Genomic DNA, 26,926 nt, shown 5'->3' with positions numbered 1-26,926 from the left:
GAAGAAGGATATCTGCAAACATCCCATGTGCGAGGGAGAGCCGAAGGGAATTTCTCTTCAAAGTCTTTTGTTGTAACAAGACTTCTACGAATGATGGAATCCACCATTGGAGGAGCGGCATCCTAGGCTTTCTTCTTGCCCTTTCAAGAGCTAACATTCTTTGAAAAAGAAGCTATTTGAATGAAAGAAAAGCTTTTTTGTTTGAAGGGAGTTAAAGAAAGGTTTATTAACAGCAAGAAAGGTTTTAGAAAACTTGGAAAATCATGGAGCATAAGGGGAGAAGGTTGATGTGTATAAGTAAAAGTTTTGGCGGCTAAATTCATGTGCTGAATCGTGGGATGACGTGTGTTCGAGGTATTAAATGCGGAGAGACGTGCGTCTAATCAACCGTCAGAAGACTTCAGAGGGGATCATAGTAATTCCCGCCAAAAGAGTGTTTATACCAACTTCCCGATGACACAAAGTTATGTCACCGGAAAGCAGGGGGACTGTCTGTATAGGGTAAAATATGCTATGTTACGTGGCCGCCCAAAAGTGGGACACGTGGAACCTAAGATGGGAGATAGCCAAAACCGAAGGCAACGGTCTCGTCTGTCACCGGAAAGAATAATGCTCACAAGGATGCAATATATACTCTTCGCCCGGTAGCATTTAATGGAGAATATTCCACAGCATTAAGTATGTTGCCCGTTATAAGGAATTTGGCATTTATGCTCACCGTTATATCTTCATCAATGGCCCTCATAATTGACATTAAAGAAGGGCACAATCCTAGGACCTCCTTTCCTAGACGTAGCTATAAATAGTGACCTCTGTTATCATTGTAAAAGAAAGAATTTTCTCTCAAACTAATACTACAATCTACTCAAAGCTCTAATCAATTTTATCTTGTTATTTTTCTGTTCTTATTACTATTGCGTCTGGAGGCCTCACTACCAGAGTCTTTATTTATGTTATTTCATCTTCCTATCAAGGCTAAGTGTTATATATTTTTTCAATTATCTTGTTATTTCAGGATCGAATTAATTCACTTGTTTAGAAATCACGTATAAATTCAATTGTACCATTTTACGGGTAAACACTTTATACGATACTACATTCTCAATGCCAGACGAGCTTCTCTGTTTTCCTTTTAGCTCAATATTCACATAGGTTGCCAATCTCTACACTGTCCTTTCCATGTCTAACGCACATGGTTTTGTTATTCAATATATGAAGAAGATTGTTTTCTTCATTCTTAGAGGGGATTGTTCCTGGTAATTCTTCATCTTAATGATCATTTTAGCAGAAGGTATAGTATGAATTTGAATGACAACTTTTGTGTTTCCTAGCCTACTCAACTTTTTTTTCTCAAACGTTTAGGAAGAGATGACAAAATAAATAACAAGTAGCTAATGAACCAGACAACATGTTTTCAAATATTTCTTTTTATTCTATTTTTTAGCAAGTGATTGAAGTTCACTAAATTTATCCTGCCATATTTCCCTATTATGATACCATAGAGGAATACGCTTTCTATGTTGATATTATAATTTGTTTGTATGAAAACAACTGTGTTTCTCCTCAATATTCTTGTTACACTACATATTATACTATCATTACTGTTGAATTGTGGTATACTATATAGTTGTATACGGCCAAAATTGATTAGTCCGTCGTACGAATTGGTTGAGATGGTAATACTTTGATCGAAGAGTGTCTTCGTAATATCAGGTTGAGGTCCGAAGTCAGGTCATCAAGCTTCGAGTTCTAGGATCTATCAATGTCAAGCTCGATATCATTATCGAGCTCGAATCCAAATCGAGTTATGAGGCGAAGCGAAATTATCGAGCTTAAGATTCATAGGCCGACCGATACCGACCCCGAATCGATACCGGACACCGAGTCAGAATCAAGCTTGAGTCAAGATCAAGAGCTCGAGTTAATACCGAGCTCGAGTCAATATCTAGCTCACAGACAAGAGTCATTGCAACCGCACTAGGGGAGAGACTCCTGGCAGGAATTAGGGAAAAACTAATTCATCGTGGGCTCCCCACTATGTATTTTTTATTATATCTAAAGTAGGATCCCTCCACTATAAAAGGGATGATTGTTGTTTCTCTAAAGACACATTCACATGGTAACAAGAATTCTATTTTCTCATATTGAAATATTGACCTTTTGAGCTCCATTACTTCGTCTTATTTTATTCATTCATTTTCCTCCTCTCAACTGTGTTTATCTTTCATTCTTTATAGTCAAGATTGGATATTTCTATTTCTTTTTACGATTTGTGTCAAGTTATATCACATATCCTTAGAACTACGTACAAATTCAACTATATCCGATTTTTCGGGTAAACAGTTTGGCACCCACCGTGGGGCTAAGGATAACAGTGGTTATTTGATACAAATCTACAACACACACCCGTTTACGCTTGTCTTTTGAAAGTGTCTTTGATTTTGGATTAGCAATGGCAAAACCTCGATTAATGGCTTTACCTATCGACAACGAAGTCGGCCTTCAAGATGAAACCAACAACTTGATGCCCAGGGCCGGAAGGCCACTTATCGATGCCGTGGAAGCTCAAGTCGGAGTACCTGAAGCTCGGGTCGAAGTACCACTAGACATTAATTCGCATGTGGCCCTTGTGGCAAACCAACGTTCTGAACCTGAAAATAACGTTCATGGCGGTACTCGATCTACAGCTCGAGACACCCATAACGTTGAGGAAAACGGAGTCAGCTTGCGTATGATTTTTGAAATGCTGCAAGCCCAACAAGTAGTGATAACTCAGTTGCAGAGCCAAACCCAGGTACCAAGCAGGCCGGAGCCTAGTCCACCTCGAGAATTGCCCACAGAACGGAGCCAGCCATAGTGAGGTCAAATGAGCAAGAATCGGGGACTACTCCCAAAATTGCTAAGATACTCGAGAAGCTCACAAAGCAGATTGAAGCAAACGATAAAAAAGTAGAAACATATAACTCCAGGGTCGATCAGATCCTGGGGGCACCACCAATGATAAAAGGGTTGGATTCCAAAAAATTCATGCAAAAGCCTTTTCCCTCGAGTGCAGCCCCAAAACCAATCCCAAAAAAATTCCGTATGCCCGAGATTCCCAAATATAACGGAACAACCGACCCCAATGAACACGTCACCTCTTACACATGTGCCATCAAGGGTAACGATTTAGAAGATGACGAAATCGAATCTGTGTTGTTGAAAAAATTCAAACCCTCTCGAAGGGAGCAATGATTTGGTATCACAATCTGCCACCGAATTCCATCGACTCATTTGCCATGCTAGCATATTCTTTCGTAAAGGCACACGCTGGTGCCATAAAAGTCGCAACAAGGAAATCAGACCTTTTCAAAGTAAAACAAAGGGATAATGAAATGCTGAGGGAATTCATGTCCCGATTTCAAATGGAGCGCATGGAGTTGCCACCGGTCACAAACAATTGGGCCGTTCAAGCTTTCACCCAAGGATTGAATGAGCGAAGTTCGATAGCATCACGTCAGCTGAAACAAAATTTAATCGAATATCCAACTGTAACTTGGGCAGATGTGCACACTCGATATCAGTCAAAAATCAGGGTTGAAGATGACCAATTAGGAGCTTCTTCCGGATCAGTACATCCAAACAGGTCTGTTATTAAACACCAGAGGGACATCGACCGAGAGTCAAGGTCGAACAGAGACCGATATCAACCATACACCATAAATTGAAGGAACGAGGGTTCGGGACGCAATTCCGCCCGGAATAATCGAAGAAGTGATCACGGGTAGAATTCTCGGGGACTTATGAGCAAAAGTGGTTTCGACAAATATGCCAATCCTATAGAGGCACCTCGATTATAGAAATATAACTTTAGCATCGATGCATCGGGCATTGTATCAGCAATCGGAAGGATCAAGGATACTAGGTGGCCCAGACCCATGCAAACCGATCCTTCCCAAAGAAACCTAAATTCAATGTGCAAATATCATGGCACACATGGCCACAAGACCGAGGATTGCAGACAAGAGGTAGCCCGTCTATTCAATGAGGACCACCTTCGAGAGTTCCTCAGCGATCGAGCCAAGAACCATTTCAGAGAGAGTGACGTTGACAGAAAAAATGAACAGGAAGAACCTCAACATATCATTCATATGATCGTCGGTAGAGTCTACACTCTACAGGAACCCATACTCAAACGCACAAAGATACCGGTCACTAGAGAAAAATGAACCCGAGTTTATGTGCCCGAAAACACTTTATCGTTCAACAACGAAGAAGCCAAAGGCATCTCTCAGCCCCACAACGACGCTCTGGTAATTTTTATCTTATTAAATAAAGTTCAAGTTAAGCGTGTTTTAGTGGATCTAGGTAGCTCTGCGAATATCATCCGATCGAGGGTCGTAGAGCAACTCGGTCTGCAAAATAAAGTCGTGCCCGCAGCTTGGGTCTTAAACGGCTTCAACATGGCCAGCGAAACAACTAAAGGAGAGATTATTCTACCGGTAAACGTGGCTGGGACCATCCAAAATACCAAGTTCCACGTAATCGAGGGCGACATGAGGTACAATTCCCTACTCGGAAGGCCTTAGATCCACAATATGAGGGCGGTACCTTCGACTCTCCACCAAGTAATGAAATTCCCGACGTCAGACGGTGTAAAAACAGTATACGGGGAGCATCCTACGGTGAAGAAAATATTTGCGATCGATGAGGTAACGCCGATATCAACACAATCAACCTCGGAAAGGTCAAGCATCAAAGGTAAACGAGAAGTTAAATAGCAATCACAGCCGTCAGCATCGACCGAATCGGGGAAACAGGAAATAGAAGAAAAGGAGGAGGATTTTCTGACCCCTCGAACTTTTATCATCCCCGAAGATTCTGACGCCACCAAATCAACGGTCGAAGAGCTGGAACATGTTATATTAATCGAGCATCTGCCCGAGAGAAAGGTATACCTGGGAACGGGATTGACCCCCGAACTCAAGGAAAAACTTATTCAATTTCTTATCGATAACATAGATTGTTTTGCTTGGTCTCATTTAGACATGACAGGGATCCCACCGTCGATAACAATGCATCGGCTGAGCCTGGACCCTAGGTTCAAACCGGTGAAACAAAAAAGAAGACCTCAGTCCAAGTTAAAGCACGCATTTGTAAAGGACGAGGTAACTAAACTTCTCAAAATAGGGTCGATTCGGGAAGTAAAATATCCTGAATGGTTAGCCAATGTAGTTGTAGTCCCTAAAAAAGGGGACAAACTTAGAATGTGTGTAGATTATAAGGATTTAAACAAGGCGTGCCCCAAAGATTCTTTTCCACTGCCTAATATCGATCGCATGATCGATGCCATGGCCAGCCACAAGATCCTTATTTTTCTCGATGCCTATTCCGGGTACAATTAAATTCAAATGAACCCGGAGGACCGAGAAAAGACTTCATTTATCACCAAGTATGGAACATATTGTTATAATGTAATGCCCTTCGGGCTATAAATGCAGGAGCTACTTACCAACGCCTAGTAAATAAAGTGTTTGAAGAACAAATAGGTAAGTCAATGGAAGTTTATATTGATGACATGCTAGTTAAGTCCCTGCGCGCAGAGGACCATTTGACTCATTTGCGGGAGATGTTCGAGATTTTAAAGAAATACAACATGAAGCTCAACCCCGACAAATGTGCTTTCGGGGTTGGTTCGGGCAAGTCCCTTGGCTTCATGGTATCAAATCGGGGAATCGAGATCAACCCTAATAAGATCAAGGCCATCGAAGACATCGCCATCGTGGATAGTGTAAAATCCGTACAAAAGCTAACCAGATGGATAACCGCCTTAGGCCGATTCATTTCAAGGTCATCGGATCAAAGCCACAGATTCTTCTCTCTACTCAAAAAGAAAAACGATTTTGCCTGGACCCCGGAATTCCAACTGGCATTAGAAGAATTGAAGCGATACTTGTCGAGCCCACCACTGCTTCACACACTGAAGGCAGATGAGAAACTTTACTTATACTTGGCGGTATCGGAGATCGCGGTAAGTGGTGTACTAGTTCGAGAAGAGCAAGGTACGCAGTTTCCTATTTATTATGTAAGTCGAACCTTAGAAGAAGCAGAAACTAGATATCCACACTTAGAGAAATTGGCACTTGCACTGATAAGAGCCTCTAGAAAGTTAAGACCATACTTTCAATGTCACCCCATATGCGTGTTAACCACCTACCCACTTCGTAATATTTTGCACAAGCCCGAACTATCGGGCTGATTGGCCAAATGGGTTGTCGAACTCAATGGGTACGATATCGAATATCAACCCCCTACAACCATCAAGTCTCAAATTTTAGCGGACTTCATGGCCGATTTCACGCCAACCCTCATACCCGAAGTTGAAAAAGAACTCTTGATAAAATTGGGTACATCACCGGGGGTTTGGATCCTCTTCATAGATGGTGCTTCGAATGTGAAGGGGTCCGGGCTTGGCATCGTTTTGAAACCCCCAACGGGTGGCATTATTAGGCAATCTATCAAAACTTCTAGGTTGACTAATAATGAGGCCGAGTACGAGGCCATGATTGCACGTCTCGAGCTAGCTAAAAGCTTGGGAGCAGAAGTCATTGAAGCCAAATGTGACTCTTTACTAGTGAACCAAGTAAACAAAACCTTCGAAGTTCGAGAAGATAAAATGCAAAGGTATTTGGACAAATGACATGTAACTTTGCACCGTTTCAAGGAATGGACTTTACAACATGTGCCTCGAGAGCAAAACAGTGAGGCCGACACACTCGCAAGTTTGGGGTCATCAGTCGAGGAAGATGAGATCGACTCGGGGACTGTCGTTCAACTCTCGGGATCCGTAATCGAGGAAGGTCATGCCAAGATAAACTCTACAAGCTTAACCTGGGATTGGAGGAATAAGTATATTGAATACTTGAAGAACGAAAAACTCCCATCGAACCCTAAAGAATCGAGGGCCCTACAAACCAAAGCTGCGCGATTCCTGTTAGCTGAAGATGGAAGATTATACAGAAGGACATTCGATGGACCATTGGCAGTATGTTTAGGACCAGGAGACACCGATTATATTTTACGAGAGGTACATGAAGGCACTTGTGGGAACCACTCCGGCGCCGAATCACTAATTCACAAAATCATTAGAGTAGGATACTACTGGGATAGTATGGAAAAAGATACTAAGGAGTTTGTTCGAAAATGTGATAAATGCCAAAGTTTTGCACCGATGATCCATCAGCTCGGAGAATGACTTCATTCAGTCCTATCCCTATGGCCATTCATGAAATGGGGGATGGATATCATCGGCCCTCTACCATCAGCCCCAGGTGAAGCTAAATTCATTTTGTTTATGACTGACTATTTCTCTAAATGGGTTGAAGCACAGACGTTCGAGAAAGTGAGAGAAAAATAGTTATAGACTTCATATGGGATCACATCATATGTCGATTTGGGATACCCGCAGAAATAGTATGCGACAATGGTAAGTAATTTATCGGTAGTAAAGTGACAAAATTTCTCGAAGACCATAAAATAAAAAGGATTTTGTCAATACCATATCACCCCAGTGGGAACGGACAGGACGAATCGACAAACAAGACTATCATCCAAAACCTGAAGAAAAGGTTGAATGAAGCTAAAGGGAAATTGAGAGAAATTCTGCCCGAAGTCCTTTGGGCATATAAAACAACATCGAAGTCCAGTACGGGGGCAACTCCGTTTTCCTTAGTGTATGGTTCTGAAGCATTAATTCCAGTCGGAGAACCCAGTGCAAGGTTTCGACATACATCGAAGGGATCAAACCACGAGGCTATGAGTACTAGCCTCGAATTATTAGATGAAAAACAAGAAGCGGCACTTGTTCGAATGGCTGCGCAAAAGCAACGAATCGAAAGGAACTACAATAGAAGAACCAACCTCTGCCACTTCAGGATCTGGAACTTAGTCCTAAGGAAGGTCACCGCCAACACTCGAGATCCTAATGAAGCTCGGCCCGAAGTGGGAAGGACCCTATCAATTCCTCGATATAGTCGAAGGAGGGTCTTATAAACTCGGAATGATGGATGGCGAACCATTACCAAACAACTGGAACATATCACTTCTCAAACGATATTATTGTTAAAGTATGATTTTCTCCCCTCTTTCGTTTATATATATTCGACGCTAACTCATTGCAGGAGTTCGACCAAAGACATTGAGACCTCAGGTTTTAAAGTACGTGTTGCACTCTTTTTCCCTTATATCGGTTTTTATCCCAACCGGGTTTTTCCGACAAGGTTTTTAACGAGACAACAACTATGTGCTACCTGAGGACAATTCAATAGTATCCAAGGCTTCTTTACAATCAACCTCGAATACTGGGGGACTTTACCATCGAATAGATCGAGTTCAATATAAGAAAGTTATTTCATACCAAAGTCATGTCAAACAGGGTCTCGATAGGGAAAAGTGTAAGGGCCAAATGGTCAAAACGAACCATGCCCGCATAGTTTTTCTCGAGCCCTGGCACAAAATACGAACAAATGTATAATGACATCTTTACCGATAACTCATATTTTGAAAATTTCGTTCTGCTTCATGATTCAAACAGGCTTAAGGACCAACCACTATCGAAGGAGTTTTGAAAAACTTACACCATAAAGCCTACGGGCTATAATACTTCGAGTTCGAGTTCGAGCAATCACCCACTCGACTATTAAGCCTAAGGGCTATCTTACGTCGAGTTCGAGCAATCACTCACTCGACCATAAAGCCTATGGTCTACAATACTTCGAGTTCGAGTTCGAGTTCGAGCAATCACTCACTCGACTATTGAGCCTAAGGGCTATCTTACTTCGAAGTTCGAGCAATCACTCACTCGACCATTAAGCCTACGGGCTGCAATACTTCGAGTTCGAGTTCAAGCAATCACTCACTCGACTATTAAGCCTAAGGGCTATCTTACTTCGAGTTCGAGCAATCACTCACTCGACCATAAAGCCTACGGGCTACAGTACTTCGAGTTTGAGTTTGAGCAATCACTCACTCAGATATTAAGCCTAAGGGCTATCTTACTTCGAGTTTGAGCAATCACTCACTCGACTCTTAAGCCTAAGGGCTATCTTACTTCGAGTTCGAGCAATCACTCACTCGACTATTAAGCCTAATGGCTATCTTACTTCGAGTTCGAGCAATCACTCACTCGACCATAAAAGCGTATGGGCTACAATACTTCGAGTTTGAGTTCGAGCAATCACTCACTCGACTATTAAGCCTAAGGCCTATCTTACTTCGAGTTCGAGCAATCACTTACTCGACCATAAAGCATACAGGCTACAATACTTCGAGTTTGAGTTCGAGCAATCACTCACTCATCTATTAAGCCTAATGGCTATCTTACTTCGAGTTCGAGCAATCACTCACTCCACTATTGAGCCTAAGGGCTATCTTATAATCACTCACTCGACCATAAAAGCCTACGGGCTACAATACTTTGAGCAATCACTCACTCGACTATTAAGCCTGAGGGCTATCTTACTTCGAGTTCAAGCAATCGCTCACTCGACTATAAAAGCCTACGAGCTATATTACTTCGAGTTTGATTTCGAGCAATCACTCACTCAACTATTAAGCCTAAGGACCAATATGGGTATGTTACTACAAGATTCGAAAATTACCCATTATTTGATAAAAACCTAAGGGTTTATTCTATTCTACGTTCAAAACATACTCGAACTTAGTTATACAAATAGTGTGGTCATGGCGTCGATCAAGCTATCCGAAATCTTGAACATATTATTGAACTCGAGGACTCACCCTTGCGTGTCTAAAAAAACCTAAGGGTTTTGTACTAAGTTCGAACTAGTATTCGCTCGATTACAGAGGCTGCAACAACAAAATTTTCACAAGGCAAAAGCACAAAACACATTTTGAGCATAAAACTGAGAAGGCATTCAAAAGAAGTTTTTCTATTATATATTGATAAAAAAGGGTATGTACAAGAGACTGATCAAGGACTTGCAAAAAAGGAAACTAAGTCCTAACTACGGCCGGTCTTCGACCTCTTCTTCGGGAGCAACTTCTCCTTCAGGTCCCTCATCGGATCCGCCTCAACTGCCTTCTTCATCATCATCTTTGTCATCGAGGAGGCAAGCTGCCTGGCTTCAGCCTCAAGCACCTTGGCTCGGGCTATCTCCTCGGAGAGGTCAAAACCTCGAGTATGGATTTCCTCGAGGGTCTCCCTCCGGGATTGGCACTTTGCCGAGTCTATAATCTATTGCTCTTAATCAGAAGCCTCCTTTAGCAGCATCTGAGCAGCCTCAGCCTTGGCCCGATACATAGAAATGGACTTGTCCGCCATGACTTTTGTCCTCTCGATCTCCACCTTGGCCTTAGCAAGCCCGGTTTCGAGCTCCTCGATCCTCTTGGCTTGGGCCAAACTTTTCTGTTTGATGCCCCGAAGTTGGACCTCGGCCGATAATAGTTTGGCCAAGGTAGCTTCTTTTTCTGCAGCCAGGCGATCGATGGTCTCCTTCCACCGATCACACTCGGCCTTGACCTGATCTACTTCTCCTCGAAGCAACATGATCTTTTCAACCTTTTGTTGCAGCTGAGATAACGAAGTGTTAACCTCTACAGTTGGGTCAAATCCGTACTCTATCAAAAGGATGCTCACCTGTTTATCTAGCTCGGCTTCTTACTCTCGAGCCTTGGCCAAATCCGCCTGAAGATCCTTTATAGTCTCGTCCTTTTGGCTGCAAAGAAGTTTCAGAGCATTCCTCTCCTCCGAGACCTTTTGGAGCTCGGTCTCACACTGCTAAGATCAGCTGAAAACTTGGCAAGGGCCTACACAAAAAGGGAAAACGCAAGTCAGATTTAGAAGAGAGTAAATAAATAAAGTGCAGTAAACAGATTATTACCCAAGATATGAGACGTTGGGCCTCTTCTAGAAGAATAGAAGCATCACTAATATCAGAGGCATCATCGAATCCAGTAAAGCAATCCCGAAAGGGATCCCCTACACTAGAGCCTCCGCCCATATCGGGGGTCTTCAACTCTCGAGCTTCCCTTAACGCCTCCTCAGAAAAAGTTAGAAAAGAAGGCAAGTGGCTTGCTATAATGGTCCCGAGCAAGTCGTTCGGGATGCTTTGATCGATCTTCGGGGTCTCAGAACCGGCCACGTACGGTGTGGTGGTAGATGGCCGAGAAATGACCTCGACCTCTAGTAATTCGGGACTCTCACCCAATTTCTTTTTGGAAGCCTCCTCGACACGAGGCTTGATTTTAGTAGTCGTCGTCGGCTCGGAAGGTTTGGAAACCTCGACGGCTTTTCTAGGTCGGACCATCAGTGCCAAGGCATTTTCCTCTTCTTCCTCTTCTTCATCTCTCAGTCTTTGGACCGAGTCCATCGTAAGGGCGATTACTTTTCTCCTCACCCTTCGAGGCTTAGGCTTGGGTTCCTCGGACTGCGAAGCAGTTTTCCTCTTCTTATCTTCACCCGGTTTCGGAACTGGGGACTTGGTTCCTTCCTCACCACTTGAAGGCCTCAAAATGGCCTCCTTGGTCAGGCCTGCATAAAAGAAAGTTAGTGACGAAAGAAGTGTAAAGAGTGTTTCAAAAACGTGAAAAAGGAGGCCCTTACCATGATTCTTGGCCTCCCATATGCCTTTTGCCAAATCACGCCATGCGCGTTCGGCATAAGTGGAAGTCGAGGCTAACTTCCGAACCCAATCCTCGAGGTCGGGCACCGCTTGAGGCTCATCCAACCCTGATCCTTGTCTTCGTCGATGCTCGAGATCAAGGACTTCGTTGCCCGACATTGGAGCCTAATTAGTCCTCGAAAGATTCGAGGCCGATACAACTGCATAAGGTGATTTAGAGTAAACTCTAGCTCCCCGGCCTTGCTAGAGAAAAAGCGCAATATGATTACTATGCGCCATAGAGAGGGGTGAATTTGGCCAAGAGTAACCTGATATCTTTTACAAAGATCAATAATCACTGGGTCGAGGGGACCCAATGTGAAGGGGTAAGTATAAACACTTAAGAACCCCTCTACATGAGCGGCAACGCTCTCTTCAGGAGAAGGAATTTGCAACACGACCTCGGGACCCCAGTTGCAATCCCTCCTTATGGCCTCGAGGTGGCCCTTTGTTATCGAGCACATGTACATCGACACATGCTCACATCTGCCTGGGATCGATGAAGGGTTTTCGACTTTGAAATCAGAATTTAGAGTACACAGGCCGGGAACATACTCGTGGGGAAGCAGCTCCGCCGGCGCCTTACCGCCGGACGGCCGGGAAGAGGAGCAAGAAGCTTTCTCCTTATGTGGTACTGTCGTTGAGATTTTCTCCATTTGTATAAGTAAAAAGGAGCAAAGGATGATAAAAAGATGGTGGTTTCAACACTGATGAAGATGGCTCTACAGGCGGCGAAAAGGAGACGAAAAGACTGATAAGATTTAGAGGTCTGATTAGAGCAAAAAGTAAAGTTTGATTCAATGAAGGAGCGGACTATTTATAGTCTAAACAATAGTGGTTCAATATCAATAATGGCCAATCATCGTCTGGCACACATTAAATGCATCAGTAAACTGAATCGAAGGGACAACTATCACGTACGTCATGGTCGGACTCGATGCAAACGTCAGTATATATCTAATCATACCGTTGGAAAATCATGTTGTTTCTCGTTATATCCTTCCTGAGAAACGAGGGGACTATCTGTATACGGCCAAAACCGATTAGTCCGTCATACGAACTGGTTGAGATGGTAATACTTTGATCGAAGAGCGTCTTCGTAATATCAGATTGAGGTCCGAAGTCAGGTCATCAAGCTTCGAGTTCTAGGACCGATCAATGTCAAGCTCGATATCATTATCGAGCTCGAATCCGAATCGAGCTGTGAGGCGAAGCGAGATTATCGAGCTTAAGATTCATAGACCGACCGGCACCGACCCCGAATCGATACCGGACTCCGAGTCAGAATCAAGCTCGAGTCAAGATCGAGAGCTCGAGTCAATACCGAGCTCGAGTCAATATCGAGTTCACAGACAAGAGTCGTTTTAATCGCACTAGGGGAGAGAATCCTGACAGGAATTAGGGAAAAGCTAATTCATCATGGGCTCCCCACTATGTAATTTTTATTATATCTAAAGTAGGATCCCTCCACTATAAAAGGGATGATTGTTATTTCTGTAAAGACACATTCACATGGTAACAAGAATACTATTTTCTCATATTGAAAGATTAACCTTTTGAGCTCCATTACTTCATTTTATTTTGTTCATTCATTTTCTAATTTTATATCTGTAGGTGATTTTTTTGTAGTTTTTAAAGAAATTAAGTGCTTTTAAAAATCAAAAAATTGTCACTCTTTTTAACCTTTTGTTTTTGTTTTTCCTAGTTAAATCAGTGAATCCTAAACTTTTGTATGTTATGCTAATTATGATATACCAATGTGTAGTATACTAAGAATATTAAGAGTACAATATTTAACAATAATTATGGTATACCAATATGTAGTATACCAAAAATATTTGATATACCGTTTAACGTACTCTAATAAAGTATACCATAATTTAATACTAATAATAGTATACCAATGTACAATATACCAAAGAATATTGAGAATACCAGAATTTAACACTAATCATAGTATATCAATATGTAGTATACCGAGAATATTTGGTATACTATTTGATATACTCAAATAAAGTATACCATGATTCAATAGTAATCAATGTATACCAATGTGTAGTATACCAAGAATATTAAAAATAACATTTAATATACTCGAACAAAGTATACCACGATTTAGTAGTGATTATGGTATACCAAAAAGTAGTATACTAAGAATTATCTGTTATTAGTGATGCTTCTATTAGTGATGCCTCTGATATTAGTGATGCTTTTATTCTTCTAGAAGAGGCCCAACGTCTCATATCTCGGGTAATAATCTGTTTACTGCACTTTGTTTCTTTACTCTCTTCTAAATTTGACTTGCGTTTTCCCTTTTTATATAGGCCCTTGCCAAGTTTTGAGCTGATCTTAGCAGTGTGAGACCGAGCTCCAAAAGGTCTCGGAGGAGAGGAATGCTCTGAAACTTCTTTGCAGCCAAAAGGACGAGACTATAAAGGATCTTCAGGCGGATTTGGCCAAGGCTCGAGAGGAACAGGCCGAGCTAGATAAACAGGTGAGCATCCTTTTGATAGAGTACGGATTTGACCCAACTGTAGAGGTTAACACTTCGTTATCTCAGCTGCAACAAAAGGTTGAAAAGATCAGGTTACTTCGGGGAGAAGTCGATCAGGTCAAGGCCGAGTGTGATCAGTGGAAGGAGACCATGGACCGCCTGGCTGCAGAAAAAAAAAGCTACCTTGGCCAAACTATTATCGGCCGAGGTCCAACTTCGGGGCGTCAAATAGAAAAGTTTGGCCCAAGCCAAGAGGATCGAGGAGCTCGAAACCGGGCTTGCTAAGGCCAAGGTGGAGATCGAGAAGACAAAAGTCATGGCGGACAAGTCTATTTCTATGTACCGGGCCAATGCTGAGGCTGCTCAGATGCAGCTAAAGGAGGCTTCTGATTGAGAGCAATGGATTATAGACTCGGCAAAGTGCCAATCCCGGAGGGAGACCCTCGAGGAAATCCATACTCGAGGTTTTGACCTCTCCGAGGAGATAGCCCGAGCCAAGGTGCTTGAGGCTGAAGCCAGGCAGCTTACCTCCTTCGATGACGAAGATGATGATGAAGAAGGCAGTTAAGGCGGATCCGATGAGGGGCCTGAAGGAGACGTTGCTCCCGAAGAAGAGGTCGAAGACCAGCCGTAGTTAGGACTTAGTTTCCTTTTTTGCAAGTCCTTAATCGGTCTCTTGTAACTCTCGTTAATCATAAACTATTACTGATTGTGTCGAAAGTATCTCAATATAAATTTTAAGACTTCGTTAAAGTGATAACAGCTTTTGGCGGAAGAATTTTACTGAAAAATGATAGAAAATTAAAGATGAAAAATAATAATAAAAAATAAGTGACAAAATATTTTTGACTGAGAAATTTTAGTGGTAAGAATAAAATGTAGAAAAATAAAAAAATACACCGAAAATTAAAAGAATCAAGATAAAAAATAAAGTAAAAGAGAGTGAGAGGGTTACATTAGAAAGAATAAAAAATAACTACAAAAAAGAAAAAATGAATAAGACTGCATAATTTTATTAGAAAAAAAATAAAGTGAAAAAATAACAACAAAATACTAAAAAAATAAAAAAGATAAAAAAATAAAAGCTTGATAAAAAAAACAAAGAAAAGAAGGAGAAGGAAGCCTGGGGCCCTAGCCATAGAAATGAAGGGACATCGTGATCTTAAAATCTTCAAAAGGGGCATATTTTGTCATTTTTCAGCAAGGAAAGCATTTTGCTTATTAAGTTTTTAAAAGGGGCTCTAAGTATCATTTTCTCTTATTTTAGATTTGCGAGGCCCAATAACGTGCAGGCCAATTTTCTTTCTTTTATTCCATAATATTTTAATCCATAGCAATGGTAATGTGTCTTAGCTAAGTGACTCTTGTAGATCCCAAAGAATAGAATGCTAAGTTATATTTATTGACTTGCTAATAATAGCTAAAATCATACACTTCCACCAAAACCATACTGTTATGCCTCAATAATATCAAACTTAGAAAAAAGAATCATAGGCGCACGTTAGTTGCTTTAGACGCGACATAAATTAATCATCATGGTTATGAGTACGGTTTTCGTGACATAGCTATGACACACAAATCCAAATTCAGGTATGCATTTACGCGACTTGACCAATTAACTTCAAATAATAAAAGTGTCATTAACCGTGGATTTTTGACACACAACACAACAAGGGTACGGTTCGCGCAACTTATTCAAAATAAATTTCATAATTCCTAAACAAGCAAATAAAAGCGTTTTAAAAGCGGAAAATGCGTAAAATCCCTTAAAACATAGAATATCCGGGATTAATTAAGTTAAGTATAAATTGTTAAGCGACCGTGCTAAAATTACGAAACTCGAGGAGTGCCTTGCACCTTCTCTCCGGTTAACAGAATTTCTTACCCTGTCTTTTGTATTTGCGGACCATATTTGGAGTCAAAATTTTCGTTGATTAGAGATTAAATAAATAATGACTTTGGAACACCGAAATTAAATAATTTCAAGTGACGACTCCTTTAAAATAATAAAAATTAATTCCTGTTAAAAGAAGATTAGCACAATATAAAAATGCTTCTATCTCTGTTAAAGGCCAGGTATCTGACTATATCGTCAATGGTCGTTGGGATACATTTAAGCTTAATCAGGTTCTACCTAATAATATTGTTTTCCATATTCATGGAATTACAATTGAATCTCCTCATCTGCAAGATAAACCTATTTGGTCTGCTAACACAGATGGAAAATTCACTTGTAAATCTGCTTGGAATTGTATTAGGAGCATCATGTTCTACTTTAGTTTATAAAATGATCCGGCTTAAGAAGAATCCCTTTAAAATCTCCTTCTTTCTCTGGAGGCTGCTGAAACATAGAGTAGCTGTTGATCAAAATATGGGAAGATTTGGTATTCCCATATCATCACCAAGAAGATGATGAACATTTGTTTCTTAACAGTATGGTTAGCCAAAGGGTATGGAAATATTTTAACCAGGCCTTTGAGATTCGTCAACAACATCACTGTATGAGGCAACTGATTATTACTTGGTGGATGACTAAAGAAAAAAATGATGTTCAGAAGATGGCTCTACAAATCCTCCCCGGTATCATTATTTGGAATATTTGAAAAGCTAGATGCAAGAGCAGGTTTGACAATGTAAGTATGCAGTCTCACAGAATTATTCCCCAAATTTGCGATCAACTTATCATTATATCTCACAAATAATTTCCAAAGATTCCACCTCTTTTAAATTGGAAGACTTTTCAAGAGATCATAGAAATGGCTAGAGATCATGTTACTTCTGTGGCTGTCAAATGGAACTTTCCTCAAACTGGATTCATGAAACTCAACTCTGATGGGTACTCCAAAAGTAATCCGGATCCTAGTGCAGGAGGTGGTATTATCAGAAATGATAGAGGACATCTAGTGAAAGCTTATGCTATTCTTTTTGGCAACATGACCAATAATAAAGCTGAAGCTATGGCCCTCCAATTTAGAATTCAATGGTGTAATGTGGCTGGCATAAAAAATCTAGAAATTGAGTGTGATTCTAAGCTACTTACTGACTGGATTTCCAAGATCAGTGATCCTCCTTGAAATATTTTGGATACTATCAAAGACATACAATGGTTTCTTTCACATATGGAGAGTTGGTCTATCACACACTGCTATGCTATAGAGAAGGAAACAAAGTGGCAGATATTTTGGCTAACTATGATCTTGAATGCTCTGAATATACTTTCTTTTCTGAGTCTCGAAATATGCCTAGAGAGGCTAGAGGAGAGCTACACATGGATAGAATTCAATATCCTTCATTCAGGAGGAAAACTCATAAAAGCTCCTTCTCGATAGATAAAAACTAGTATAGAATCTATAATTTTGATGTCCCTTAGTGGGTGTGCATATTGTGTAGAAGAGGTTCTCTGTAAACCTCAGAGTGTTTTGATTTTTTTGAGAGTTTACTTGAAATCCTACTTGACATATAGAATGAGGCTTGTTCCATTCTTAGTAGGTGCAGAGAGCTTATATGATTCTTCTGTTATGTATTTACTATAATTATTAATAAAACTATTCCACTCTCTATGAGGGAGTTGGAGAGCACATTAAAAAAAAAAAAAAATCCCTTTTTCAAATAATGTCACTTTAATTGAAAAAATATCTTTTCGCAATTTCCGGAAAAAAAAGGAGGTGTGACATGTAATACACATGCTATTGCACTTGAATTGATCCAACATGATTTGCTGCAGTAGTTTTGACAGTAGGAAATACAGCAGGTCTTAAAGCTAACATTGAACCAGGTATTACAGCAGACACTTCAATATTTGGATTTACTCCAGAAGTCAGTGAAGCAGCATTCATTTATATACTTATTTCAACTCTTGCAACTTGAACTACATTTGATTTAACAGCAGCAATCATTTTAGCATTTGGCCTCAATTTCTCTTGAAAATTTTGTTTAACACCAGGTGGCTGTGGATTGTTTAACTTATGAGGTGTCTTTCCTATATTGTGATTGGACTCAGTAGCTACAATGTAAATTCCAAAACCATTACTATTTCCATTTCTTCTAGCACCAGCAGAGTCAGATGTCTTATATACATAATAATCGCACAAAAATCTAAGACACAATTAAAACAAATAAGAATAACGTACTGAAAGCTAAATTGCACAAGAAATATACATTACCACCTACATATCTTCTATGACTCCAAAGAATTGTCTTTTTTCTTGACCTCAAAAAACAGATGATTAACGAGTGAGCCTCGCCAATGTTGAAATGCTAAGATGGGTAATACAGCTAGTACAAACCCTACATAGAACACCATATAGTTGTCCTTGAACACAAAATAGAGCGCACAACCAAAGCTTAGCATCATTGCTTCTATTGAGGCGTACAAGGTGAGAAGTCCCCATAACAGACGCTTTGGCAAAACACGGAGAAAATCTTCTTCTGCATAACTAGAAGTTAAAATAGAAACGAACGCGAACAGAGAAATGCAGGCAGTGGAGAGTGATACTGTATTGGAGAACGCGAATGCGCTGAAGAATCCGTTTCTTGAGAAAATTGGAAGACCGTTTTCGCAGTTTCTGCCACCGGGAACTGTAATTGTTGCACCAAATGCAATGGCAACTGTGAGCATTGCTATAATTGCACATGAACTTGCCGTCTCTTTCATCCATTTTTCTCCTTCTATTTTTAAATTTGCATGTTGCACTGTAAATACTTGATGAGCCGTTTTACCCTTATTGTTTAAACGCTCATAATAAGGAGGAGGTAACATCTCCTTCACTACCTACAATACATGTAGAAATTCATATGTTAGCCAAAATTTGCATCCCCTTTGTAAATATAGTGTTTAAACAATTAAAATATAATAGTAACATAATATAATACTCCCACTCCCAAATTATGTGTAACATTTTCTTTTCCAAGATTCAAACATTGTAAAGTTTGACCAATATTTAAAATGTAATATTTCATCATATTGACATGAGAAATAATACTTTTCATACAGTTTTTGAATATATAAATTTTAATTTTAAAATATTGAGTTGATTTAATACAATTTAACTTTCGAAAAACGAAAAGTGACACTTATTTAGGATGGAGGGAGTAATCGTTACCAATGAGAAAATGAATTACCTCAAACCACCGCAATTCTTCTTGCATTCGAAGAGCTGCGCCAAAAGTATGATTTACTTTGTTTTTAGGTGGCAATTTACCAGCCAAATGCAACATTGTATTATTGAATGAATCCACTGAAGTTATGAGCTGATGTCTATGCTGACTCATTTGACAGATCAAGTTAAAGACATTTGTGCAGCGATTTTCTACTGCAATGTGAAGTATATTCTTCCCATTTTTGTTGCTATGATAAACCAGTAAAGGAAATTTCCCCACAAAAATTTCAACAAGCTTGTAATTGTCGAAATGCACGGCTTGAAGGAGAGGGCCGCCAACAATGGAGATGATCTCTTTCTCGCTTAAACCTTTTAACTTCTCACAAAGGAATTCCGCTAATTTTATTGCATTTTGGTATTCCAATTCAGGTGCTGCAATGCAAGAATAGACATAATAATTTGAGGGACTAGAAAGTAAAAGAATTTACTTTAGGGGCCAAAATGCAAACTTATGTTCCAAGTCTAATTATAGTAACTAGTTATCCTTTGACCATAAAGTACGTGGTACGATGAATTCTCGAGTCTGGAACTAAAATGACGGAAAAATTATAGAAAGCAATCAAAGTAATGTGCGGGAAAAAAAAAATTCAAAATTGGTATAGCTCATGAATTTCAAAATATTTTTCTGTACCGCAAAATATCTTCTAAATGTTATTTTTATTGGCTAAAATTTTATTGAATTAAAGAGGTAAAATATATAGAGAGTCAGATATGGAGTATACTATAAGACGTACAGTTGGTCTTTGGCTTATCCAATAGTGCTTCGTTGACTGCATTCTCGATATTACTGGCATTTGCTCTTTCTTGGAAAATCCATGATGTAGCGCTGATCACTATATCTTTTTCGGGTAATCAAAATAAAAAAAGAACTTGGTTAAGTAAGGGTGTGTTTAGTACGAAGGAAAATGAGTGATTTTATCATAACTCTATTTTCTTCTAACAATTTAATTATTCTTACAAACCTAAAGGAACTAATGTGTTGCTTTAACTTTTTACGCAAAACAACGTTAAAATTTATGTTTCATAACTATAAAGAAAATACTTTTTTTTTGGTTGAAAAAGAAAGTACTCTTTCTACAACATGAAAATAAAGTAATTATTTTATTGAAATAAAAGAAAATACTTTTTCTGCATCATGAAAAGAAAATACTCATTCTGTTAAAATGAAAGAAAATATTTTTTCTATATCATGAAAAGAAAGTACTTTTTTGTTAAAATAAAAAAAAAACTTTTTTATATCATAAAAAGAAAATATTCATTTGTTGAAATGAAAAAAAAAATCTACCTATAACATGAAAAGAAAGTACTATTAATAATATTTTAATTTATGGTGGAGGCTTGGGGTGGGGGTGGGTTGATGGGGGTGGGGGTGGGGTGGGTTGGGTAGGTGGAGATAGAGAATAGGGTTGGAAAAGTTGAAAAAGAGTTTTAAAAAATGTTTTCCTTCTCTTGATAGGAAAATGAGTTCATGAGGAAAATATTTTCCAAAACATTTAAACCAACCAACCATGGAAAAATATTTTCCTCCACACCAAACACATCCTAATTCTTATATTTTTTGTTTTATTTTAAATTAGGCATAATAGCCTGAGAGACACATGTACTTGTTCGTGTTTGTCATCCTGATCCCCGTATTCAACGAAATTTCATCCAAACACCTGAACTCAGTCAAAACATGTATTTTAAACCCCTTCGACATTACGTGTTGGTCACTCGCCCTGACGTGGAGAGAATATTATGTCCACATCAGATAAATTAGTGCCATATCTTTATTTATTTAAATATTACTTTTTAAAAATATTTCAAATCCATCCACATCTACATATGCTGTCGGCGACCCTTATCACCGAGAAACAATCGGAAAATCGGAGTCGTCTCCACCGTTTGCTCTCTTTCCTCCTTTCTGAGCTCTTAAACCCCGATTCATATACATAAAACTCTTTAATTTTGACAAACTTTCTATCTTGCTTCATCTCCTTACTCTCACTATTTTAGGTAAAATTCAGATTACCATAGTAATTTTCTAATTTAAAGAGACAAAAAGGGAGCAACAATCAACGAGCAGCGTACCATCACTAGAAAACAAAGAACTACATCGCTGTAAGTATTTCACTGTCGACCACTACAAAGCAAAATCAGATCGCTGGAAAATAATCACTAACGAACTCCACCACCTACTTCTCTCCACTCACCAGGCTACTTTGGAAAACCCATGACCTTCATAGACTGATGAACATGGTCATAGAAAAAATCACTGGAAAAGTTACTTTGCATTTTCATAGCTTCTTGATATCTTTAAAAACTTTAACCACCTTGACAGATCTGTTTATTTAGCTATTACCTAAACTTTTAATTTTCCTGCTGACTATCCACAAAGGGCCAAGGGGTGGGGGTGCGGGGGGAGTTACGATAGGAAAGAGGGGGGAGAAGAAGATGGGGAAAACGGGAGACAATAAGGCCGAAGGGGTAGGGATGCTTGGGTTGGGCAATTATTTTACTCTTTTTCTTTTTATGGTTTTTATTATTTTTAAATCAAAATTAATATATCCACTCTCCTTTTTAGAGCGTTTAATCACTCATTTTTTCGACTTAACAAAATCAATGACACATAAGCTCAATCAATTGTTAGACAAGTTTAAAATATATGTTTTGACTAAGTTCAGGTGTCTGGATGAAACTTCGTTGAATATAGGGATCAGAATGACAAACACAAACAAGTACAAGTATCTATCAGGCTATTCTACCTTTAAATTAAGATAACAGTGGCTAATGTAATAATCGAAAAAACACGGAAGAAAAAAAGCAAATTTAACTTACAAGATAGTGGCTTCTGAGAGCTTACGCGACTTGTACCAACGAATGCGGACGTCTTTGTAGCCAGCAGCGCCAAAGGAGATGATCCATTTGAAGTATATTTTGCCAAATCAGGAAAACATTTTACCAAATGCATCGCAAAATCTGCAACATAAAATGTTTTAACAATCAGAGACAATCTTCGAAGGCAGCACCAAAGATGTAAACCTTCTGCTCATCAATAGGGGCAGAGCTAGTGTTTAGTTTACTGGTTCTGTGAACTGAGTAACTTTAGTCCAAACATTATATTTATCTTAAGAAACTCATTGATTATATGTAAATTATTAATTTAGAACACATTAAATTAAACGGATCCCAAATTTCAAATCTTGACTTCGCATCCGCTCATCAATTTTTCAGCTGCTCTGTCCGTCAAAGAAGGAAGCTCTACCGCTGATAAACTCGCCAATTTGGGAGAAAAAACTAAAAGAAAAGCATTGTTCAACACAGCTATTTCATGGCCTCCTAATGTTAAAGTTGTATCGAAGAATGATCAAAGGAGCAGCATTCAGAATCAGGCCAAGAAAAGGCTAATTCACTGTAAGATTTTTATAGTTAGGACTAGCTACTACATTGTCAAAATGTTAACTGTATAGTATTTTCTGAGTCAATTATTACTCAACTATTCGAAATTATCTAGTAAAGTCATGTTTTTTTTGTATGTAACAAAAAAGTCATTTAACTATGTCTATAGATCTCAAAAGGTCACTCAACTAGATTTTTCAAACTTTTGATGGTCAAATACATATTTACCCTCTAAATTATCAACTTTTATCTTTTCTTACTTTTTAATATTATAAATTTTTTTCTATGTTTAATTGACATCATGTACCTATAGTACAAATAAATCTTATTTATAAAATAAAGAATAAAAATAGTTTTCAAGCATATATACTGTTGGAAAAATAAAATAATTGAGCATAATTTCAAGCATATATAATGTTAATTATAAAATATACCTTAATTTTAAATATTTATTTTTTATATTACATACATGGAATATATGTTTTAAAAGCTTTTATTCTTTTTCATGTAATTAAACTTTTGAGTTTTTATTGTTATTTATCAAAATTACTGATATGAGCAATTGTTATAATTAAGTTTTTACTATGCTTAATTACTTTATTATTTTAATATTATATATGATTGAAAAATATTTTGTAATTTTTACTTTATAAATAAGATTTATTTATTCCGTAGGTAAGTCCATAATATATATTAAAAAGGAAAAATATACTATGAAATTTTAAAAAAAGGCAAAGGTTGATAATTTAAAGGGTAAAATAGGTATTTAGCTATCAAAAGTTTGAGAAATATGGTTGAACGATTGTTTTAGTACTATAAACATAATTATGTGACTTTCTGTTACAAACGGGAAAAACAGACTTTAGCAAGTAATTTTGAATAATTTAATAATTATTTAAGTAATGAACTTAGTATTTTCTTTTTGCATACTCTTTTGTGTAGAGAGTTGATAATTTGAGTGATGTTAACACTTTTGGCTTGGTTTTACCCTCCTCTAACTGTACCAACCCCTTCGGTGATATATATTTCACGTTCAAGTTCCCATGGTGGGGTCATGAGTATTTTTTTGAAAGAAAAATAAAATCTAGCTGAGGAACAGAACTGGCTCAACTTACTTTTTGCTTCTAATAATTTATTATTTCATCTACCACTAGTACTGTCACAAGTGCGGAGGAAATAGCAAAAGAAAATAGCAGTGCTATTCAAACAAGATCCATGGGACTACAAAGAGCTATAGTCAAATAGTATAAGTGAGAAATTTCCAAACTTATAACTTTCGAAACAGAATATAGATACTAAAAACTTGCAAAAATCTTAACGTCGGTTAGATTGACCCATAATTTTCTAGAACATTGACTTCAGCACAAAATTGAATCAATTAACTTTAAATTCTGAAGAAACGGAGATAATAGGAAATTGCTATAGAAGATATGTAGCTTACCGTACAAGTCCGAGCAGATCAATCGATAAAGCAGCCTAACACCATTCCGACCAGTATAAGGAGCAAGATCTTTGGTGACACTGAAGAAGTAACGAACCAGATCCACATGTTTGTAACCATATTCAGCTGCTACATGAATCGGATAAAGGCCATTTTTGGATGCAACATGAGCCAAATTAGAGTTTCTGTTGACAAGAATTTTTGCAGCATCTAAGTTGCCAAACCGAGCAGCATAATGTAGAGGCGTTTCCCCGAAACTATCTTTTACAGCTAACGCATAATCCGCCATTGAAGCCACCAAATTCTCCACGAAAAACTTAGCATTATCGTTTTTCTTCGCCCCAACTGCAATGTGAAGTGCTGTTTGTAAAAAGGAAGTGATATGAGCTCTACTTGCTTCATTGTCTTTTTTCAAGAATGTTTTTGCCTTTTCCCAATCACCACATAGCGAAGCCTTGTATAGTGGCAAGTAGTACTTGTAATCTTGCTCTGTTTCTGTGCTCTCTGCTTCCTCAATTATTGGCTGCACTGTGCTACCTTCTGCTAATTAAAGGTTAATTGCAGTTAATTAGTACTAAAAATCATATACCAATTTTTTTTTTTTTTTTGTATATAAGAATGTCACATTCTTATCGTTAATGAATGTTTCTGATTTTGGAATATACAGTAAGTATATTTGTCTAACACTACGACACTATGAAATGTCTTTTTTTCTTAAGTAAAGTTATGTTAGTTGTACGTGCCTAAGTTCATTGTTGACACAAGTAGTTAATCTATGTAAAAGAGTTCATAAAGAAAAAGAAACCTCACCTTCAAAATTGTCTAACGATATAAGGCAGCAAATATCCTTCAACTCCAACCAAACATCTCTGGCAGTACTGACTTTCTCAACCACAAACTGAAGCATATCTTCAGTAAGAGAGCCAAGAATCCATCCTTTAACAAGCCGGTCACTTCTTTTCCACTTCAAGTAATTATCTAATAAGGGTGGTTGGTAAGTTCCATCTATGAAACCAACTAATTCTTGACATTCGAGAAGACAAAGCATTTGTGCTTTCCATATACTATAATTGGAAGAATCAGACAGTTTAACTGTTACAAAATTGGCTATATTAAGCGTTGATGGGTAAGGATATAGATTTCCTGCCTCTGCCATTGATGCAGCAACTACTTAAATTGTGCGTTTGAGAGAGAGTGAGATGGAGGAAGGAAATTATATTGGTTCAACAGTTGGCTCATTATAAAGGACAATGACAGTAATAATTTTCCTCGAAGGGTACAAAATGCCTGCGAACTTAAACAGTATTAGTCGTACATTAGTTTTGGCACATGCACATTCAGCTTTTATCAAGTGGCTCTAAAATATACTACTTTTTAAAATTTACTTTATCTGATAAGATGTGTAGAGGCTTTTTTTCGAGTAAAGAAAGAAGACCAATCAAGAATATTTATCATTAAAGTTTAGTCCAATTATTAATCGATATTTGCAAGTCTCGAGGAAGTTGTTCTAATCCAATATATTCAGACAAAACTATTGCAAGACTACATTTCTCTGTCGTTAGTTTATAAATTGCCTAGTTAATCACAATTCTCGTGCTTTAATCTTTAACCCCAGAATTAACACTTCCTAGCTAATTTGCTAAACGCAGCTGCCAATGCAGCAAATTTATTATTCCTGCCGTTTTAATTTATGATAACTCATTTGACTGGGTACGGAGTTTAAAAAAAATAAAAAAATAAACTTGTGGTGTAAAATAAGACACATATATTTTGTGTGACTATAAATCATTGTATAAAGGTAAATTATTTTCAAATAAGAAAATAAATTATTTTTTTTGCACGGACTAAAAAAAAATTCAAATAAATTAAAATAGAGGGAGTAGTAATCAACTATTAACCTACTTGCACCTCCAACCCCCCGCGGCCACTCCCCTTTCCCAAAAAAAGAAGAAAAGAAAAAGAAAATTAATGGAGGCATTATGAAAAGAGAAAAACAGAAGAAAAAAGAGAAATGGAGCAGACTTTTACTTAGATGATCTAGCGGTCTCACTGCGTGGCAACTAAATATTCCAACATTATCGTACATAAAAAGTTCCATATCTAACGTTTAAACCAAATAAGAGTAGGTACTTTCTTTACAAGGGAAATTTACACCGCTGACTGCTTTTAAAGAGTTGTTTCATACTACTGTACATACTAACAGTAACAAATAAAAAAACAAATACAAATCAATTTCACAAGTGGGATATGGGGAATAGTAATGTGTATCAGATCTTACCCATGCCTGGTAAAGAGAGATATACTACATGTTTGACCAAAAAATGTAACTTTCGGTTTAAACAGTTGAATTTATATAATAATGGGTTAAACTTTGTTAATAATAATATCTCTAGATGTTATTTCCGAAAATGTGGCTAATATTGGTCAGATTTAGTCGAAGATTGACAATAATATGCATTAACTATTCCAAAAAGTATGAGCAATAACGTAGCAACAACTAGCAATAAATAACAATAAATAACATTTAAGTAAATAGAAGGAGTGATTCACCCAATAAAGTATGAACTAGTTGATTATCCCTACTAACAATAATGAGTGACAGACAAATCCCAAAATATTCTAATTATTCTCGGATCTGATAGAAGGGTGTGGGATAATACGAACAAGAATCTAGATGAAAAGTTAGCATTTGTATCTTTATAACAGAGAGAAAGAATCTTCAATCAAAAGTTTGTTCTTGTCAAATGAAGCTCACGTGCCTTCCCCATTGTCTCATTTTCTATGTATATGAGAC

At 38.2% G+C, this 26,926-nt stretch overlaps 1 protein-coding gene across 5 annotated transcripts; it reads right to left on the bottom strand.

The window, feature by feature from the left end:
* Window positions 1-18,169: 18,169 nt before the first annotated feature.
* On the bottom strand, window positions 18,170-25,394 carry LOC107771055 (uncharacterized). Of its 5 annotated transcripts, none has more exons than XM_075226387.1 (6): window positions 24,943-25,394; window positions 24,133-24,675; window positions 22,131-22,271; window positions 20,048-20,146; window positions 19,276-19,685; window positions 18,170-18,925 (listed from the first exon to the last, which is right to left on the bottom strand). In XM_075226387.1, exons 1-6 carry the CDS (start codon window positions 25,286-25,288, stop codon window positions 18,332-18,334), a joined length of 2,133 nt encoding a protein of 710 aa, XP_075082488.1. In that variant the 5' UTR covers window positions 25,289-25,394; the 3' UTR covers window positions 18,170-18,331. The 5 variants fall into 5 exon arrangements, with proteins under 5 accessions (XP_075082488.1, XP_075082486.1, XP_075082487.1 ...); XM_075226385.1 differs by having other exon boundaries at window positions 20,048-20,152; window positions 24,943-25,393; XM_075226386.1 differs by having other exon boundaries at window positions 20,048-20,152; window positions 24,133-24,672; window positions 24,943-25,392.
* Between the last annotated feature and the right edge of the window lie 1,532 nt (window positions 25,395-26,926).

Source organism: Nicotiana tabacum, chromosome 12, assembly GCF_000715075.1.
Source record: "Nicotiana tabacum cultivar K326 chromosome 12, ASM71507v2, whole genome shotgun sequence".
Classification (NCBI taxonomy): domain Eukaryota; kingdom Viridiplantae; phylum Streptophyta; class Magnoliopsida; order Solanales; family Solanaceae; genus Nicotiana; species Nicotiana tabacum.
Note: the sequence above shows the minus strand (reverse complement) of the source record. Positions and strands in the feature narration are given on the sequence as shown.

Excerpts from the sequence above, each read along its gene's own strand:
- LOC107771055 (XM_075226385.1), bottom strand. The coding sequence starts at position 25,288 with ATGGCAGAGGCAGGAAATCTATATCCTTACCCATCAACGCTTAATATA. Across the intron at positions 19,686-20,047 it reads GGATAAGCCAAAGACCAACT|CACCTGAATTGGAATACCAA; the intron begins GTACGTCTTATA and ends CTTGCATTGCAG. Across the intron at positions 18,926-19,275 it reads AAGAATTGCGGTGGTTTGAG|GTAGTGAAGGAGATGTTACC; the intron begins GTAATTCATTTT and ends CATGTATTGTAG.